We start from the raw sequence: 21,194 nt of genomic DNA, 5'->3' as shown, positions 1-21,194 counted from the left end.
ATGAGAGTCAGTTTTAAGCAACATATTAAACTAGAGATTGAAATAACTAAAATACTCAATAAAACATTTTTCAAACTACTTTAAAATTGATCACTAACCTGATAGGAAAATAAGAACATTAAAGCAAAATGAAGACTATCAGGAAATATTCTAGTGCCAAGGCTGTCTTTTGCCCTACCAGCCTTTGTTATCCTGTGAACTTCTGTTTGGCTTTGACTGTGTGGATCACAATAAACTGTGGGAAATTCTGAAAGAGATGGGAATACCAGACCACCTGACCTGCCTCTTGAGAAACCTGTATGCAGGTCAGAAAGCAACAGTTAGAACTGGACATGGAACAACAAACTGGTTCCAAATAGGAAAAGGAGTACATTAAGGCTGTATATTGTCACCCTGCTTATTTAACTTATATGCAGAGTACATCTGGAGAAGGCAATGGCAACCCACTCCAGTACTCTTGCCTGGAAAATCCCATGGATGGAGGAGCCTGGTAGGCTGCAGTCCATGGGGTCGCTAAGGGTCAGACACGACTGAGCGACTTCACTTTCACTTTTCACTTTCACGCATTGGAGAAGGAAAGTGCAACCCACTCCAGTGTTCTTGCCTGGAGAATCCCAGGGACGGGGGAGCCTGGTGGGCTGCCGTCTATGGGGTCGCACAGAGTCGGACACGACTGAAGTGACTTAGCAGCAGCAGCAGCAGCAGAGTACATCATGAGAAACGCTGGGCTGGAAGAAGCACAAGCTGGAATCAAGATTGCTGGGAGAAATATCAATAACCTCAGATAGGCACATTTTATTTTGGGGGGGCTCCAAAATCACTACAGATGCTGATTGCAGCCATGAAATTAAAAGACGCTTACTCCTTGGAAGGAAAGTTATGACCAACCTCGACAGCATATTGAAAAGCAGAGATATTACTTTGCCAACAAAGGTCCATCTAGTCAAGGCTATGGTTTTTCCAGTAGTCATGTATGAATGTGAGAGTTGGACTGTGAAGAAAGCTGAGCACCAAAGAATTGATGCTTTTGAACTATGGTGCTGGGGAAGACTCTTGCAAGTTCCTTGGACTGCAAGGAGATCCAACCACTCCATCCTAAAGGAGATCAGTCCTGGGTGTTCATTGGAAGGACTGATGCTAAGGCTGAAACTCCAATACTCTGACCACCTCATGCGAAGAGTTGACTCATTGGAAAAGCCCCTGATGCTGGGAGGGATTGGGGGCAGGAGGAGAAGGAGATGACAGAGGATGAGATGGCTGGATGGCGTCACCGACACGATGCACATGAGCTTCGGTGAACTTCGGGAGATGGTGATGGACAGGGAGGCCTGGCATGCTGCGATTCATGGGGTCATAAAGAGTCAGACACGACTGAGCAAATGAACTGAACTGAACTGAACTGAACTTCTGTTTTTAACTATCACATTGGATGCCTAGGACAGGACATAAAGTCCAGGACCTGCCCAAAGTGATGATGCTAAATCCAAAAATTATAAAACACAAAGATGCATAAGATATGAGATCCATAACATACTACCACAGAACAAGGCACCTTGACATTAAATATATCAAATTGAAGGAATATAAGAAATGGTAGGTGCAAGAGGGACTTTGTTAACCTCCCCTGAAGCAGATAATAAGATCCCCTATGTGAGAGGTGCCTTTCAATACCAGGTAGAAAGAAGTATGTTTACCTTCAAATACAGAAGGATACCAAGAGGAATCTGAATCAGCAGGCCTTACTGTCTCCCTCAATTTACTATGCTTAGTTCAAACGCTGTTTGGTCCTATCACATTTTCCCACAACTTTCCGCCCTCAAGGGCAAACCTAGCATAAAGAAATTCAGATTTTACTACTTCTTCAGATCATTTCTTTATGAAGGCTCAAGTAGGTTGCAAGTGAAAGTTGCTCAGTTGTGTCCGACTCTTTGCAACCCCATGGATATACATATACAGTCCATGGAACTCTCTAGGCCAGTATACTGGAGTGGTGGCCTTTCCCTTCTCCAGGGGATGTTCCCAAATCAGGGATAGAACCCTGGTCTCCCTCATTGCAGGTGAATTCTTTACCAGCTGCTCACATATCACATAAAACTTATATTAAAAACATTTTTATGTTCTTCTCTTGTTAATCTGTCCTTTGTTACAGGGGCCACATCTTAAAAAACAAAACAGAGGATAAAAGACATTTTTCCTCCTCTACCAGATACCATTATGGAAAACCATAAGAAACAGTAAACAACAAAATAAACAAATAAATAAATAGATGAGCAGACTTAGTATGCTGAATTACTAAGTATAAAATATAACTATATTTACTATATTAAAGAAATAAAAGGGAAACATGAAAAATAAGGGTAGAGAGCAATCAGATTTGACAGAACCAAATAAACTTTCAGAAATTAAAATAATTATAAATAATTGAAAAATTAAAATTCAGAAGATGAGTATTCACTGAAGAAGAAATTACTGAATGGGACAATGCATAGGAAGCATTCAGAGAAGTCCACAAGAAAATGGGAAACATAAAATACAGGTTAAAAGGAATAAATAATAGACAAATAGTAGAATATATAAGAGAATAATATAGTAGTAAGTATAAGTAATAAGTAGTTGTGGAATTCCAGAATAATAGAAAGGAGATCGGCTAATAACCCACAGGGTAAAAATAAAGAAGCATGATCCGCACCTGACACCTATGCAAAAATGAAATAAAGGATAAACCATTAACTTAAACAAAGTAGCTAAAACTACTGCCCTTATAAAAGTAGACATAAGAGAACATATTCATGATCCTGGAAAAGGTAGCGATTTCTTGGCAAGAAGGCAAAAAGCATTAATCTTAAAAGAAAAAAAAATTATAATAGAGATTATAATCATCAAAATTAAAAATGTCAGCTTGTCAAGAAATATCATTAGGGAAATGAAAAGGCAATCTACAGAATGGAACAGAAGATTAACAATACATATACTTGACAGATGACTAGTATTCAGAATAATAAGTTGTAAAATACTCTTACAAATTAATGATAAAAGGAAAAACAATAAAAAATGAGCAAAAGACTTGAAACTTAATTTTAAAAGATAAATTAAAAGCCAGCAAGCACATGAAAAGGTGCCCAACATCATTAATCATTAGAGAAATAAAAATTAAAACCACTAGAATACATCACTTTATATATCCAGTATGCCTAAAATGAACAATACAACACTGTGGGCAGGCAAGGGTGTGAAGTAAATGGAACTCCCATGCTTTGTCAGTGGGAGACTAAAATGGCACTACTTTGAAAAACTGACATCCATGACAGTTTATGTACTCTGCTTTTAATCTTCCCCCCTTGGGCTACCAGGGCTGAAACTTCCCCCTTCTGCTTAAGCTAAGTCCAGGCTAGACCTGTCTTGCTAGCAGCCAGTGAAGTGTGGACACAGTTCAGTTCAGCTCAGTCACTCAGTCGTGTCCGACTCTTTGCGACCCCATGAACCACAGCACGCCAGGCCTCCCTGTCCATCACCAACTCCCGGAGTCTACCCAAACCCATGTCCATTGTGTCGGTGATGCCATCCAACCATCTCATCCTCTGTCGTCTCCTTCTCCTCCTGCCCTCAAAGTTTCCCAGCATCAGGGTTTTTTCCAATGAGTCAGCTCTTCGCATCAGGTGGCCAAAGTATTGGAGTTTCAGCTTCAACAATCAGTCCTTCCAATGAACACCCAGGACTGATTTCCTTTAGGATGGACTGCTTGGATCTCCTTGTAGTCCAAGGGACTCTCAAGAGTCTTCTCCAACACCAGAGTGGTCTAGTGTTTTTCTCCACTTTCTTCAATTTAAGTCTGAATTTGGCAATAAGGAGTTCATGATCTGAGCCACAGTCAGCTCCTGGTCTTGTTTTTGCTGAGTGTATAGAGCTTCTCCATCTTTGGCTGCAAAGAATATAATCAATCTGATCTCGGTGTCGACCATCTGGTGATGTCCATGTGTAGAGTCTTCTCTTGTGTTGTTGGAAGAGAGTGTTTGCTATGACCAGTGCGTTCTCTTGGCAGAACTCTGTTAGCCTTTGCCCTGCTTCATTCTGTACTCTAAGGCCATATTTGCCTGTTACTCCAGGTGTTTCTTGACTTCCTACTTTTGCATTCCAGTCCCCTATAATGAAAAGGACATCCTTTATGGGTGTTAGTTCTAGAAGGTCTTGTAGGTCTTCATACAACCGTTTAACTTCAGCTTCTTCAGTGTTACTGGTTGGGGCATAGATTTGGATTACTGTGATATTGAATGGTTTGCCTTGGAAACAGAGATCATTCTGTGGTTTTTGAGACTGCATCCAAGTACTGCATTTAGGACTTTTCTGTTGACTATGATGGCTACTCCATTTCTTCTAAGGGATTCCTGCCTACAGTAGTATATATAATGGTCATCTGAGTTAAATTCACCCATTCCAGTCCATCTTAATTCACTGATTCCTAGAATGTTGATGTTCACTCTTGCCATCTCCTGTTTGACGACTTCCAATTTGCCTTGATTCATGGATCTAATATTCCAGGTTCCTATGCAATATTGCTGTTTACAGCATCAAATCTTGCCTGTATCACCAGTCCCATCTGCAACTGGGTGTTGTTTTTGCTTTGGGTCCATCCCTTCATTCTTTCTGGAGTTATTTCTCCACTGATCTCCAGTAGCATATTGGGCACCTACTGACCAGGGGAATTCATCTTTCAGTGTCCTATCTTTTTGCCTTTTCATACCGTTCATGGGGTTCTCGAGGCAAGAATACTGAAGTGGTTTGCCATTCCCTTCTCCAGTGGACCACATTCTGTCAGACCTCTCCACCATGACCTGGCTGTCTTGGGTGGCCCCACACGGCATGGATTAGTTTCACTGAGTTAGACAAGGCTGTGGTCCGTGTGATCAGATTGGCTACTTGTCTGTGATTGTGGTTTCAGTCTGTCTGCCCTCTGATGCCCTCTCTAAGCACCTACTGTCTTACTTGGGTTTCTCTTACCTTGGACGTGGGGTATCTCTTCACGGCTGCTCCAGCAAAGCGCAGCCGCCACTCCTTAAAGATAAATATAGACTGTGCCACTGATTATGAGTTGCTGTTATGTTGGGCTTTGTGGAGCCAGAACCACTTACCCACAGGTCCTTAAGCAAGGGCTTATTGGTCCTGCTCAGACACACGTCCACAAAGCCAGCAATTCTGAACTGTGACCTAGATGTTATTTGCTGATTTTTCCCTGACTGTGCACTGTTTTCTCCCTACAATGCCCTTCTGATGCAGACAATCTGGGTCAATCAACATAAATGGGTAAAGAAGAAATGAGAAAAAGTGAGAAAAATCATGAAATAATAAATAGTAGGACAAAGGAGCCTGGTGGGCTACAGTCCATGGGGTCACAAAAGAGTCAGATGCAACTTAGCGACTGAACAACAACAACAAGATAACATATATTAATTTGCAAACCAATTTTGGAGACTGGCATAATGTACATGCAATCTACATGACCACAGAGCAAATAGCTGCAAAAGTAGTAAGTGAATATTCATTATTATGCAGGGCAGGGCCTCTAAGAAAATGCTAGCAGCAACAAAGCCCCAGATTTAAGTAAGATGCTAAGTAAGATATTTGCATATTCTAAGGATTAAATAACCAAATCTTACACAGACTAGAGGGCATGCAGAAGAACATTTTGAACTGGAGTTTATATTTCTTAAATGTTAGACAAAGGCAGCAGTAAACTGAAAGCCCAAGGAATATTAAGTTAACTTCAAGTTTGCATTTATATATAAATAACCTCAGTCTACCAGTGTAACTTCTGGGTAACTGTTTCCTTCCCTTCCTTCTGAGCCCTGTATTTCTCAGGCTTTCAAGCACTGGAGAAATTGGTAGGTGGGATTTATATTTAATAAATATATAATTTATATATATATATATTTATATATAATAAATATATTATAATATATTTATTATTTCTGCTGGAGGCATTTACTCTTTAGCTCTTTACCTTGTGGGTCTTAGCTTTAATCTAATGCATTCAAAATAACCATTTCCTATTTTGCTTAATCATGTTTTCCATCCAACCTTTCATAACATGTAGAACTTTTACCAAAGAATAATGCATACCTGTGTCGTAATGCACAATAAGTCTTTCACTGTGATTGCCCACAGTCTGTGGTTCAAAATCCACTTCCAGTTGCATGGACTCTCCTACATTAAGAGTTCCAACAGATGGCTCTACAGAGAAGGGCCTGCAACACACGAGGAGACACACACCATCAGAACACACTGCTGACTAGTGTGAGGGGAAGGGGAGAGGAAACATGAGTTCCAGGTCTGCAGACAGAGCACACCCTACACCACAATTCAGTGATTCAGAATTATACTTTCTCCTTAATGTGGAAAAACTTTATATTAATATTAAAATAACAGATATAGAACAACAAATGTAAGAAAAACTTAAATGGTGCATAATAGTCTTGTTTGTATCCTTGCCATTTAGCCATTCTTTGAACATTCACTGACTGATTCCAGTGAAGGATGGACTTATAACACGTATGCAAATACTGTAATTTGCAAAAGAACAGTACCTTCAAAGAGATAAAAACCAAGTTTTGGGAAGAGTTCAGAGAAGAGAAGGTGTCACAATGGAAAAACCATATCAAAGTCTCAAAAGGAAAGTGATCACACAATTGCATGAGGATGAGATGAGTGCAGTTTAACAAAGGGTCTACTTATAATAAAAGGGTGAAGGGATATAGGGAAACTACAAGAGACGATGCGATCACCCAGGATTATTAACAGTAGAACGCTTACCAAAGAGCACAAATACCCAAAGAGCCAAGAAGGAGGAGTGGTTTTGGAAACCCACCGGTGGCCTATGAGAAGGCTCCAAGGGCTTTAGTCAAGAGTTACAGTCATTCCAGGGGGCCTCACACGTAAGACTCTAGGGTGAAAAGTGTCTTGACCTCATATCCTTTGTCAGATTGCCTGCTGGGGCTCCCACTGACTGACCCCAACCAAAAGCCAAAGGCATAGGAGCCTACTGACCTCTCAAACAGGTCAGCCTCCTGGGTGAGAGTAAGCTGGAAAAGGATGGAGAGCATTTGGAAAGGGGACATCTGTCTCTTGAAAATAGAATTTAGGCAAGGAGACCTTATGAGGAGGCAGGGTAGATCTGGGAACAGGAAATAATTGAGTTTAATTGCCCTGGAAAGGAGCAGAGAGAGAAGGTGGATCTGATCGTGATGTACCTTAAATAACTTACAGAGCTCTTCCTTTTAAACAGGAGACCCAGCTCATTTAATTCTTTCCATGGTCCATTTCACTTCTTTAAATTGCTTGTTTTTCAAAGTAATGTGCTGGACAATGTATCTGGCAGGCTAAGCTGTTTCTGATTATTTACTTCAATGCAAGCATTTTTAGAGTCTTCATTCCTTAAAATCTTCCCTTATAATGAAATTAATTTCAGAAAACCTAACCTTTCTTCTTTGAGGGTATGGAGCTTACAGTCTGGGTAGCACTTGGTGGTACCTCAGATTATCATTGCAGATCTCAAGTGCTTCCTACCATGGACAACTGTTAATTTTCTCTGGTGTTCTCTACTTGGATTGCCCTTTTCTTTCACTAATTTCCCATTCCATTATCTGTCCTTTTCCTGTACCTTCAGCACCAATCCTCCTCCGATGAGCTCCAGGCACTGCTGTAGGGGCACCATAAGGTAGTAGTTTTACTAGCCTGGAGTCAACTGAATAAATTCAAAACCCAGATCAGTCATGAGTTTGGGTAAGTTACTCAACTTACCCAAACTCATGAGTCATGAGTTTACTCATCAGTCATGAGTTTGGGTAAGTTACTCAACTCAACTTTAAAGTCTTGGGACATTTAAAGTCCCAAGAAATCTGTTTCCAACCAGTTTTGGCTTTCTCATGAAACAGATGCTACTGCTGCTGCTAAGTCACGTCAGTCGTGTCCGACTCTGTGCGACCCCATAGATGGCAGCCCAACAGGCTCCTCTGTCCCTGGGATTCTCCAGACAAGAATACTGGAGTGGGTTGCCATTTCCTTCTCCAATGCATGAAAGTGAAAAATGAAAGTGAAGTCGCTCAGTCGTGTCCGACTCTTAGCGACCCCATGGACTGTAGCCTACCAGGCTCCTCCGTCCATGGGATTCTCCAGGCAAGAGTACTGGAGTGGGGTGCCATTGCCTTCTCCGCATCAAAAAGATACATCTGTCCAAATGTCCTGTATACCTGTCACATTTCCCATCAGGCTGGGGCGCACAGGATGGGAGGGCTTTAGTCTCTTCACCCATAACCCTCCCCAGCACTGCATCTCCTCTTCCTTCCAGCCAGACAGTGCCTACACTGTCTACACCTACCTACACATTCCAGAACTGCTTGAGTTGTGTAAGAACATTCACTGTTTTCCCCATCATACTCCTTTCCAAAGTCACCCATCAGAGCCCACACTCTGTTACCTCTTAAATTGAATCTTTTCAGATTCTTCCTCTTATTAATAAAGTCTCCTTCCTCTCAGGGGAAGCTGTAACTTTATTTTTACTTTTTACTTTGTACTATAATAAGTTTTCATGCCTGTCTCTCTCAATAGCTAGAGACTTTTGAAAGGAAAGAGAAAGTAAACAAAATTTCAAGAGCATGTATTCTACGCTGGATACTACAGTAGGCATTTCATATATGTCAATTCTTTTAGTCCTCAAAAACCTTGAGAAAGCAGGTCCTGTTATTTGCACTTTAGACATGAGAAATGTTTGCTCTAAAAGCACATGCAACTGGCCCAAAGCTACCCAACTAGTGAGTGGTACAGCAGGGATGGAAGCCTGCCATCAAGTTCAAGTTCTCCCTATCTCCCCAAACTATCCCTGAACGTGGAGACCACCTGGTTAGATTTATCTTTGTGTCTCTCACCAGCCCATGCACAGCTATTCACTCATAAGAGCCTCTCAAAACATGTTGAATTGAATTATAATCAACTTTTAAAGGGAAATTTAAAATATATCTAATTTTTACTTAATCTTTCTACCATTTTGGTGGAATACAGAAGGAGCAGACTTCTGGTATCTCAAGAATTTCTACTTGATGGGAGATGAAGGCGAGTCTTACTGTCTTTAAAGTTCTTTCCTTTCTTAAAGGCTCAGAAAGAATCAAGAACTGGCCCCAGCTTCCTGGCTTTGAGAAAAACACTGTAGTATTTTCTTCTATCTCTGCTTCCCTAGTTCCTAATATTTTTCTTCCTACACTGTGTTTTCATTTTCTTTTCAATCATTTCTCAGTAGCAAAATAACAGTTCTGGAATGAATCAGTATTACATTACAGAACCTAAGTTAATTTTCTGTGGACAAAGGGACTCTTCTTAGGACCTCTAGAAATTCTAATTCTAAAGAGTGGTAACAGTTTCTTCCTTTTTGTGCTAATTGTTGGGCTTATATTACACTAAATTTCTTCAGTGGTTAGAAAGTCACCTGGGAGAGCCATCGCTACTTAGAGCTGCCTAAGCTTCCTCAATAAATCAGACATTAATTGGAGACAGTGTGTTAAGTTCTGGTGCTCAAACATGTCTATAATTTGATTCTGTACTTCATTTTACTAAAGGCAGACAGTCTGAAAAGGCTAGAGAATACCAAGTACCAGAAAATGATCTTACAAAGAGGTAAAAGGTGCTGTTCCTCCAGGGTATAAGGCTGGCTCTGTCTACCAGAATGTCTGGTTTTGATACCACATCCTCATTAATACTGCATACTTGATCAGGGAGGGAATTCAGGTTTGTGAAAAATCATGAGCCATGAGAAAGATTTTGTGTTTTTGTTCAATTCACTATGAACTGCTTGTAAGAACTAAAATGATCCCATCCAAATGATTCAATATTTTAGCAGAAGACTAAATATTGGTTGTATTATATTAAACACTCAGTATAAAATTAGTATTTTTTTCCTTTAGAGAATCTTATTAACTGATTCCTAAATTGAGGTTTTAGATTTTGAAATTGCTTCTTCATTCTTTCTATTTCACCTTCCAAAATTAATCCTACTTTAATAGTCAAAGTTATTCTGGTACCTACAAGAGTTTTAGGTCAAATCTGTAATAAAGTTGATAAGTTATTGTTTGTGTTCTCTGTATATTTTACAGCACATTGAGGCTCCTTTTATAGTGTAAAAAAACATTATGCCTCTTTTATTGTACTTGGAGCATGTTTTTTATTTTAAATTATTGTAGAGGTTTATAGTTGTAGCTCTATTGTTGTGATATACTGTTGGTTAGGCATCCTATAAACATTTATTGAGCACTTATTTATTCTAGACACTTTCTAGATGCTGGGGACATACAAATGAAAAGAGATAAAATCCTTGCATTTGAGAAGCTCATATTCTAATGGGAGCAACAGACACATAAAGAGAGTTTTATTTTTTGTTATTTATATGAACCTATTTATAAACTTGGCCATTAATTAAACTATTATTTCAATGAAAATAATATGATCTGCTTTTTAAAAACAATTTCCTGAGAGATATTTCTAACTGTATAATGACCATAAAAGAAGCAAGACTTTTTGACTTCCCAAACTATTACTGCTCCACTATGTCTGTTGACAACCATGTTGTCAATGAAAGAGGGGTCCTCAGCCCTGCCTGGGCAACATAATCACCTACATGTTTTTTAGGATAGTCATCAGGGGATCTCCCCAGACATTCAGATTTAATACAATGTGACCACAAAATCAGCTGCATTCCTCAGAAACCAATTCTGGCTAACTTAGACAGAAAGGGGATTTATTGGAAGGATTTGGAAGTAACTCACAGAATTGACATTATGGTTGGAATACACACATTTAGAGGAAAGAACATAAAAGTACCATTTGGTACAGAATCTACACAGGAAAACAAAAATGAACAGGAAATTCAACTGAAAGGTTTGATTACATAGAAGATGAAAGCTATGAAAAGCCCAACTTAAGATGGCAAACTAGCTCAGGGATTGGTAACAGCAGTAAGCCACTTCCATCATGGCTGGAGACAAAAGGAGAGGAGGAAGTGTTAGCAGATCCTGGGGACCAGGTGGAAGTTAGAACCATGGCAGGTCTGTCTGACAGGAACTAGAATGGTAGAGGAGATGCACCTGCTTGCTGGGGACTCTACTGAAGTCAGAGAGGGAGAAAGAGAAATACTGTGACTTCTTCCCACTCTCCAACCTCCTTCTAGTTCCCACCTCCTGGACAAACACAGCTGGCATCCAGCAGGTGTGCAGGCTAGGGGGGCTAATACAGCCCAACACTGATGCTGAGCAAAGTCTGGAAGGGTGAGGAATGGATCTTAAGGTAAACAAGGCCAGAACTGGCCCATGTTGGTTTTTAATCCAAGTTTTATTATTAACTTACTGGGAGAACTTGAATAAGTCATTTTCCTTCTCAGACCTTACTTCTTTCATCTGTAAAATTAAAATGTGGGACTATGAATTTCTAATGTCATTATGATTCCTGGCTAGTCCTTGAGTTAGCTCACATTTTACCTTAGAAGTGCTTCTACATTATGACTCACTTTCAGTTGTATGGATACAAAAGTTTTAGATCTTTTCCTGCAAATTCATACTATTAACTCTGTGATTTCATTTTACTTTATATGAATGTATTGCCATTTATGTGTAGTTTTGAAGATTCAGCCAAACAATTCAGGGAGATATGCTGCCTGTGTTTGTTTTTCCACCTTATGTGGATTCTTTCTTTCACTGGAACAATATCAATGTAACAGGAAGTTTTTAACGTGTATTATGGATGGCAGTTATGAACAGTCTTTTTTTCTTAATGTAAAGAGATTGGTTCTTTCTAAGTGACAGTGAGCCAGTTGAACAACTTGCTCCCTTCCCTTCAATCAAAATATGAGTCTCATCACAAAATGCAAACAAAAGCTTTATAAGTACTTTGACAATATGAACACACACTGATTTACAAGAGTTTTTCCTTTGCTTCTGCTGACTGATTATCTAAAGTGGGTCAGAGTCCTGCTTCCACCCAGGAGGAAGAAAGCTTGAAAGAGTGCTTCTCCAACCCTAACAATGAAAAAAACCAGATAAACCACAAAATCACAATTTTTCTCAAACCCATAAGAGAGCTGACATTGCAGGCAAACAAAAATGGGCAATGCCCTGCTCCTAATTAAGATGAGACATGTGCCAAGGAGTTCACCTGTGGCAGACAGAGCATTCCTACAAGCAGAAGAAATGATGAAAGAGGATAGAGCAAAAGCAAAAGACATATTTGAAGAGATAATAGCTGATATTTTCCAAAAATAGTGAAAGATCCAAGAAGCTCAGAGAATGTCATGCAGGATTAAAAAAAAAAATAAAATAAAAGCAAAATAAAATTCTTAAAACAAAAAATAACCAAAAACAAAATCCACACCTAGATTCATCACATTTAAACTGCTAAAAAACAAATATCTTCAGAAATCTTGACGGTAGCCCAAGAAAAAGATATAATTACCTATAGACCTATAGATGAACAAAGCTAGAAATCTCTAAAATCTCATTAGAAAAATGTAAGCCAAAAGCCAATAAAGTGACATCTTTCCAGTACTAAAAAATGTATATATAATTCTATATTCATCAAATGTATACAGAATTCACAATTCTATAGAGAAAAAACCTTTCAAAAATGAAGACAATATGCTTTTTCTTCAGGTAGACAAAAACTGATAGAATATCTACTAGATTTGTGCTACAAGAAATATTAAAGTAGATTTCAGCCAGGAACAAATGATGCCAGACAGAAACTTGAATCTACACGAACTGGTTTACAGATAGTGATGCTCCTGGGACACATGTAAGAATAAGCATGAATTCCCTCCTGTGGGATGTGCCTCAACATATATTATGGCATCCCTGCTACTTATAACATAGCAGACCAAGTAACCCGAAAACTCTCCCACCAGAAAATACCTAGGAAGTCTGGATAAAAAAAAATAACTTATGTAAATGTGTAGCTAAGCGTGTAAAAAAAAAAAAAGAAAGAAAAGGCAAATCCATAGGATTCAAATCCTCAGGAAAATAAGAACCAGAGCAGTAGGCTACTGAGCCCTTGAAACCTGGGTTTTAACAGCCCTGCTAAAGCAGGAGAAAAGGTCTTGGGATGGTGAAGTCAGGGGGACTGGTAACAAAATCCCCATTTAAACCTGAAAAACGTCAAAGGCTACCAAAACATTAGCACAAGGAAAAATGTCTATCTTGGTTCCGAGGGAGGGAAAGAGGGACTCTAGGGAATTCATATTGGACACGTGTCTTCTACAGGTTTGGGGTTTGGACACGCATGCTCAGTCCAGGAAACCCTAAGCCAAGAAATTCCCAGAAAGGCAGTCTATGTGGTCTAACCTTTGGTAACCAGGCAGAAGTAAATGCTAATCCTTTCTGAAGAGATGTATCCTTAAACTAGCAAAGGATTCCACAGATAAAGCCCTTATGAAAATGAATTCATGATTCAGCCCAGGATCTGCACTATTTTTCAAAAAGCCATAGAAAAGAACTTGACCTTCTGTCTCCTGTCTTCCCAAGCTGGCCATTCTTATTATGGTCCTGCTAATCAGCCAGCATTTTCATGTCCCATAACAACTGTTCTTTCCTGCCTTATAAGAGAGGTCCTTGAAGGCCATATTAGTACTGTCTCACTGTCTACTACACTGTAGCTACCAAATAAATAATCAGATTAACACTGAACACCTTCACTTACTAGCTGTGTGCTCTTGAGCAAGTTAGACAATCTCTCTATTGCTCAGTCTCTTATCCAGAATTTCAGAAAACCACCTTACCCAAATAGGTAATCTTGAATTTTGGTTTTCTCATGGGATGAAGAGGAAGTCCGCCCCATATCAAGGAGGTCTCCCATCCTTGCAACTGAAGATTGTAATAAGCAGTTGCATCTTGACTGCTACTCTGGGAAATTACATGTGTGGACTAGACTTAGCTAGAATCAATCAAAACCAAGAGCTGAAGGAATGCATACCTATGAGTTTTGATGTGAAATACAGAATCTTTGTTGCCAATGTTTCGTACCAGCAGGATCTTCTGAGTGCTGTATTTGACAGGGCATGTGGAAAAATTCAGCTTGTCAGGAAAATCTATGATGGCTCGTGCACCTCTAGCTTTGATGGGCACAATAAACTTTTCTCTTTCAGTAACACAGGTCAACATATGGGCATAATCCTACAAGAGAAGGAGACAATCATTACTTGTGAAAACACCAACATGATCAAGATAACTACAAGAAATATGGCTGTATGCCAAGCATCTTGGAAAACAGTGTAGTCTATGTGTATGTATATATTTTATGAAACCTTCTCAAGAAAGATGTACTTTCAATGCGATTAATTAAAATTCAATGAGATTAATTAAAACCTACAAGCCAATAGAGAAGCTTATACTTCTTGTGTTTCTCAGACATTAGGGAGGTGGGATGCAGGATAGTTGAGGTGCATTCTTCTTCAGACCAGAGGAGGTTCACACCAGTAACTTCATGTCCTCCTTCTAAACCCTACCAACTGATCCTTCAAGCCATCTATTAGACTGATAGCTCCAATTAATGGTCTCTAACCATACTCTTGCAATATGACTGTACAGCTTCTCCATCATGAGTGGAGTCTATTTCTTCAACTGTGTTCTAACCAATGGAATTTGGTAGAAGGTATGCTATGCCAGGTCCAGGCTAAAGCCTCAAGAAGTTTTGGGCATTTCCGGTCTAGCTCTTGAAATCATGCCATGTAAGTAAGTCTGGTCTAGCCTACTGCAAGATGGCAGCCCAGTTATCCCAGCCAGGGCCATGCTAGACCAGACTGAGGCACCAGATATGTGAGACAGCCCAGCCAAGTTAAGTAGTTGCTTACTCAACTCATGAGTGGGTCCCATCAAGTTTAGGTAAACAACAGTCTTATGAGCCTTAATACTTGAATTTGGGAGTGGTCTGTCATTATATAACAATAGATAAGAACACAGAGCCATTTCAAACCTCACCTCATGTGCAAAGCTATTAATGACCATTCCAAATAAAAATGCTGAGGTCTTGGGCATCTATCTTCCCCTGTCTTAAGTTTAAATGCATAAATGCGACAGAAGTACTGAATCAAGTCACCCTTTACCTCCTCTCATAAAATTGGAATTCTTACCCTCAATGCACCAAAGTTAAAAGTAAACCCTCACCAACAAGCAAACCTAAACGTGAAAGTGAAGTGTTAACAGTCCCCTCAAGAATAGGCCAGAAGCTCAGAATCACCGTGAAAGGAATTTTCTATCTAAACCAGGATCATTTTCCTTCAAGTTTCCCCAGCATTTTAGCATGTGTTTTTGGCTGCAAGACAATCCTGATTAAGCATTATGGCCTCTTGGAACTCAAGTTTCCTTTTGGTAATCACATAACAAATGGTTTTCAGTGGTGAGGGTTTTCAAACCTCTTTGGACTTGAAGTACTGAGCAGAAAACGGGAATGTCTGACAAACTGACAATTAGACCTTAAGGCCATGCACTCAGTTTCATGAAACCCACAGGACAAGTAGAAAGCAGTGGTACTCTCAATTAGTCTATTCATCCAACCATGTGAATCAGTGTTCAGGTGCCAGGCACTGAGCTGGGTCTGGGTGAACAACTGAGTAGTAAACACAGACATGGATCACCTTGAGCTTACACAGTGATGGCGGAGACAATGAATGAGTGAATAAGGCATATCTAATGTACAATGTAATACATACACAAATATATAAAAACATATAAAGATAAAACAGCTAGGAGTGGTCTCATGCTGCTACTGCTGCTGCTGCTAAGTCACTTCAGTCTTGTCCGACTCTGTGCGACCCCATAGACGGCAGCCCATCAGGCTCCCCCGTCCCTGGGATTCTCCAGGCAAGAATGGGAGTGGGTTGCCATTTCCTTCTCCAGTGCATGAAAGTGAAAAGTGAAAGTGAAGTCACTCAGTCGTGTCCAACTCTTCCTGACCCCATGGACGACACAGCCTTAAATCTGCAGTCTCTCTGCCTCCCTGAACTCCAAACTCACACCCAGCAGCCCAATCAGCATCTCAATGGCTACAAACTTACCATGGCCCAGAGCAAAGTCCCTGACTAATGCCATTGCCTACAACTGTACACAGAGAGACCCTGCCAAGGGAAAGAATGGGGCCTGAAATCCAGTTCACTCTGGCAGTGCCTACTGAATCAGTCTACAGGAGCAGCCTTTTCTCATGCCCACAAGAGCTCCACAATGCTGACTGAGGTCCTGATCATGACCTTCTTTCCACTTTAAATCTGTCCCTTTACTGCCTCCCCATCTCGGTACTGGCATCTACATCCTTCCAGAGGCCTGGATTTAATATTTTGGCATGAGACATCCTTGATTGCTCTATTTCTCAATTTCTTAGTAAACATATAGGACTGACCTTCAAAATATATCTAGACCACAATTAGGTCTCACTACCTCTACTCTGCCATCCTGACCTGACCCTACCCTCTCCAAAAACATGAATGATGCTGAAAGCTGATCATGATGCACCTGACTTGTTTTAGAAGAATGACCAGCTGCTATGCAGGCAACGAACCGTAAGGAGGCTAAGAGGAAAAAAGGGTGGCCAGTTAGGAAGCCACTGCAGCAGTCCAAGCAAGAGATGACACTGACCCGGCTTAGTACAATAAATGCTTAGCCTAGTGCTTGGTGAGTAGCAAGTATTCAATGAACGTTAGTTGTCATTACAAAAATGTTGCATAAAACACAATGATTTGCACAAGGCATGTAGGAAAAACTCAATTTCTACTCTTGTTAGGATAATAATGGTAATCCTGGTGATTAATGATGATAATGATAGAACAGGATCATTTTGGAAAACAACACGGACTTCAAAGAAAGTTAAATGGTGAAATGACAATACAGGAAGGGGCTGCTTTAGGTTAGAACAGCCAAGAAGGCCTCCCTGAGGACGTGACCTCTGAATGGAGACCTGAACAAGAAAACATCCAGTCACACAAGGTCTAGAAATGCAGTGCTCCTGGCGAGGGGAGTTGCAAACATGAAGGTCCCAAGGTAGGAGCAAGTCATGAAAATTAGTGGGCAGGATTCATGGCATTTATTTAGATTTCATGAATTTCATGAATTGGACTCTTAGTTCCTCCATTGGTTTTGGTTTCTGCACAGTAAGAGCAGGCTCAAAAATTATGCCATTCAGATATAAGGAAGTACAAGTCCCATGAAGCATACTTGATCCTAGAAAACTCCACAGAATTCAACAATGAAACAGTCTAGTCTGATTACATCAGAATCCTAAAGAGATAAGTACTGTTTTCACTTTTTCTTAGGAGATCAAACCCAGCAAGCAAAGGTTTTGTTGGGAATTAGAAACTGGAAGCTGCTGGCATATGTGGAAACTTAATATTATTAACTGAGGCTTTGACAGAGAGAACAAAAGATGCTGCTGAATCCATGAAGAGAGGTGATCCGCAAGTAATGTTTTTTATATTTACATAATTCTCTGTCTTGTTCTATAAGGAATTGAAGACAGCTGAAAATAGTGTAGGAGGCTAGTCGAAATATTCACAGGGATGTGTTCAAATCTTTTCAAATTTCCCAATGAGGAAGATTTGAAATTTTATCAGAATTATATACTTTTTCATAATCAAGTCACATAAAAGAATATGAAGGAATTCTTCACACAACTCCTTAAAAATGTATTCTAATCGCTAAAGTTCTATATTTAAGATGACTATATTAGATTATATAATATACAATTATATATTGCTCTATTGGCTTAAAATTAATCCATGTGTTGTGACTTGGGAGGATTTGTCAGCCTGCAAGCTAAGCAACTGCTTTAGCTGATGTACTTCCTTCCACTGTACTTAAATTCAGAGCAACCAGGTCACCATTCAGAGCCAAAATATTTATTCCTCACTCTTTCTCCTCTACTATGAGAGACTTAGTCATGAATTACTTTACATCCTAAAAATGCTAAATGGTCTCCAGATGAAATTTCCAATCCAGTTTTTTGTCCATTAGCCTCCCTTCCAACATGCCTATCCTCCAAACTTAAAAAAAAAAAAAAAAATGCAGTGGAATACAAAAGTGGCAGATTTGACTCTGAGAAGTGGAAAAAATGAATCTTGATTTTATATTAGCTCCATGACAAAAAGCAAATGTGGCAATAATTCTGTCCTTTAATGTCTTAGGCAAAGAAAAATGATGTCTTCTACGGCAGCAAACAACTCCCCAGGCATTCAAGAGTGAGCTCAGCCCGTGGTTAAGCCCTTGCAATCCTCTTTCTGCCTTTTCTCCACTCCTAAACTTGAGGTGGAAGGACTAACACAGTAAAACCAGGTATGATTATGACTCAGCACATCTAATACTCACTGTCCTTGAAAAACATTATAAATTTCCTATCCACTTAAAACTACTTTATAGTATATTCTCTATCTGAAATTCACCTTTCTAAAGGGAAGAATCAGTTCTCAAGTCCCAATCAGTTTAAAAACAAGACTAATCAGGTCTCATGAACCTTATTCTCTATCACTCTTGAGTCTTCATATGATTTAGCTGAGGTCTCAGCTTCTTAGGGGCACCTACACTTTTCCATCTATTAAAAGGGAATAACCTCTGACCTTTGGCTTGTGAAGACACCCAAGGAATTTCAAATTTATTTTGATCACTTTTATCATTAGTATATAACAATAATGTGGTTACCTCATGATTCATATACAAATCATCCATTTAAGGTAATTAATATCCTCTTGAGCTTTTTTGCTAAGTTACGTTAAATCTACCAGTCTACCTGTATCTAAGTCCATATACTCTGCCTTCATTCCTGTTCTTATCTAAGACCAACTTCTTGCCTCGAATACTAGATCAACCTTTTTACTCACCTCAGGATTTTTTCCGAAGCAGCAATTTTCCCTCTTCACGGAATATTCACAGCTTATAACAACGCTTAAATTGCTTAAATAAACATCAGCTTATAACAATGCTTAAATCGCTTACGTAAACATCAGCTTATAACAATGCTTAAGTAGCCTCACCTTAAATATTAAATAAACAACCCTCAATTTCAACACCCACCTCTAGCTACTGCCCCATTTTCCAATTACTCTTTATAGCAAAACTCCTCAACAGTGTTATTATACTCAATATCACCACCTCCTCATTTTCCATTCTTTCTTCTACCCACCACATCAGGCTTCTGTACCCAACATTCCACAGAAACTGTTCTCACCGAGGTCACTAATGACTTTGCCAAACCCAAAGGCTAAGTCCACATCCTTGCTTTATTCTATTCTTAATAGCTTTGGGCACAGTGGATTACTTATGTTTTTCATAATAAATTGATTTTATTGAAGTACAGTTGACTTACAATATTTCAGGTGCACAGCAAGGTGATTCAGTTATACATATACACATACATTATTTTTCAGGTTATTTTCCATTATAGGTTATTAGGGATCAAGACCATCCCCAAGAAAAAGAAATGCAAAAAAGCAAAATGGCTGTCTGAGGAGGCCCTACAAATAGCTGTGAAAAGAAGAGAGGTGAAAAGCAAAGGAGAAAAGGAAAGATACACCCATTTGAATGCAGAGTTCCAAAGAATAGCAAGGAGAGATAAGAAAGCCTTCCTCAGAGATCAATGCAAAGAAATAGAGGAAAACAATAGAATAGGAAAGACTAGAGATCTCTTCAAGAAAATTAGAGATATCAAGGGAACATTTCATGCAAATATGGACTCAATAAAGGACAGAAATGGTATGGACCTAACAGAAGCAGAAGATATTAAGAAGAGGTGGCAAGAACACACATAAGAACTATACAAAAAAGATCTTCATGACCCAGATAATCACGATGGTGTGATCACTCACCTAGAGCCAGACATCCTGGAATGTGAAGTCAAGTGGGCTTTAGGAAGCATCACTATGAACAAAGCTAGTGGAGGTGATGGAATTCCAGTTGAGCTACTTCAAATCCTAAAAGATGATGTTGTGAAAGTGCTGCACTGAATACATCAACAAATTTGGAAAACTCAGCAGTGGCCACAGGACTGGAAAAGGTCAGTATTCAATCCAATCCCAAAGAAAGGCAATGACAAAGAATGCTCAAACTACCACACAACTGCACTCATCTCACACGCTAGGAAAATAACACTCAAAATTCTCCAAGCCAGGCTTCAGCAATACGTGAATTGTGAACTTCCAGATATTCAAGCTGGTTTCAGAAAAGGCAGAGGAACCAGAGATCAAATTGCCAACATCTGCTGGATCATCAAAAAAGCAAGAGAGTTCCAGAAAAACATCTATTTCTGCTTTATTGACTATGCCAAAGCCTTTGACTGTGTAGATCACAACAAACTGTGGAAAATTTTGAAAGAGATGGGAATACCACACCACCTGACTTGCCTCTTGAGAAACCTGTATGCAGGTCAGGAAGCAACAGTTAGAACTGGACATGGAACAACAGACTGGTTCCAAATAGGAAAAGGAGTACGTCAAGGCTGTATATTGTCACCCCACTTATTTAACTTCTATGCAGAGTACATCATGAGAAACGCTGGGCTGGAGGAAGCACAAGCTGGAATCAAGATTGCTGGGAGAAATATCAATAACCTCAGATATGCAGGGGACATCACTCTTATGTCAGAAAGTGAAGAATTAAAGAGCCTTTGATGAAAGTGAAAGAGGAGAGCAAAAATGTTGGCTTAACACTCAACATTCAGAAAACTAAGATCATGTCATCTGGTCCCATCACTTCATGGCAGTTAGATGGGGAAACAGTGGAAACAGTGGCGGATTTTATTTTGGGGGGCTTCAAAATCACTGCAGATGGTGACTGCAGCCATGAAATTAAAAGACGCTTACTCCTTGGAAGGAAAGTTATGACCAACCTAGACAGCATTTTAAAAAGCAGAGAAATTACTTTGTCAACAAAGGTCCATCTAGTCAAGGCTATGGTTTTCCAGTGGTCATGTACAGATGTGAGAGTTGGACTGTGAAGAAAGCTGAGCACCGAAGAATTGATGCTTTTGAACTGTGGTGTTGGAGAAGACTCTTGAGAGTCCCTTGGACTGCAAGGAGATCCAACCAGTCCATCCTAAAGGAAATCAGTCCTGGAAGGACTGATGTTGAAGCTGAAACTCCAATATTTTGGCCACCTGATGCAAAGAGCTGACTCATTTGAAAAGACCCTGATGTTGGGAAA

General features: G+C 39.7%; 1 protein-coding gene across 1 annotated transcript in view; it reads right to left on the bottom strand.

Moving 5' to 3' along the window:
- The window catches only part of HYDIN (HYDIN axonemal central pair apparatus protein), a 339,719-nt gene that overhangs the window by 271,620 nt on the left and 46,905 nt on the right, over nt 1-21,194 (bottom strand). Inside the window, 2 exon segments of the mRNA XM_086351674.1 lie at nt 6,115-6,239; nt 13,993-14,192. Coding sequence (XP_086207800.1) covers nt 6,115-6,239; nt 13,993-14,192 — 325 coding nt within the window.

The sequence above is a fragment of the Bos grunniens genome, chromosome 18 (genome assembly GCF_055505025.1).
Source record: "Bos grunniens cultivar Pamir isolate PY7600 chromosome 18, Bosgru_T2T1.0, whole genome shotgun sequence".
Classification (NCBI taxonomy): Eukaryota; Metazoa; Chordata; class Mammalia; order Artiodactyla; family Bovidae; genus Bos; species Bos grunniens.
This window is presented reverse-complemented; position numbering and strand designations above follow the sequence as displayed.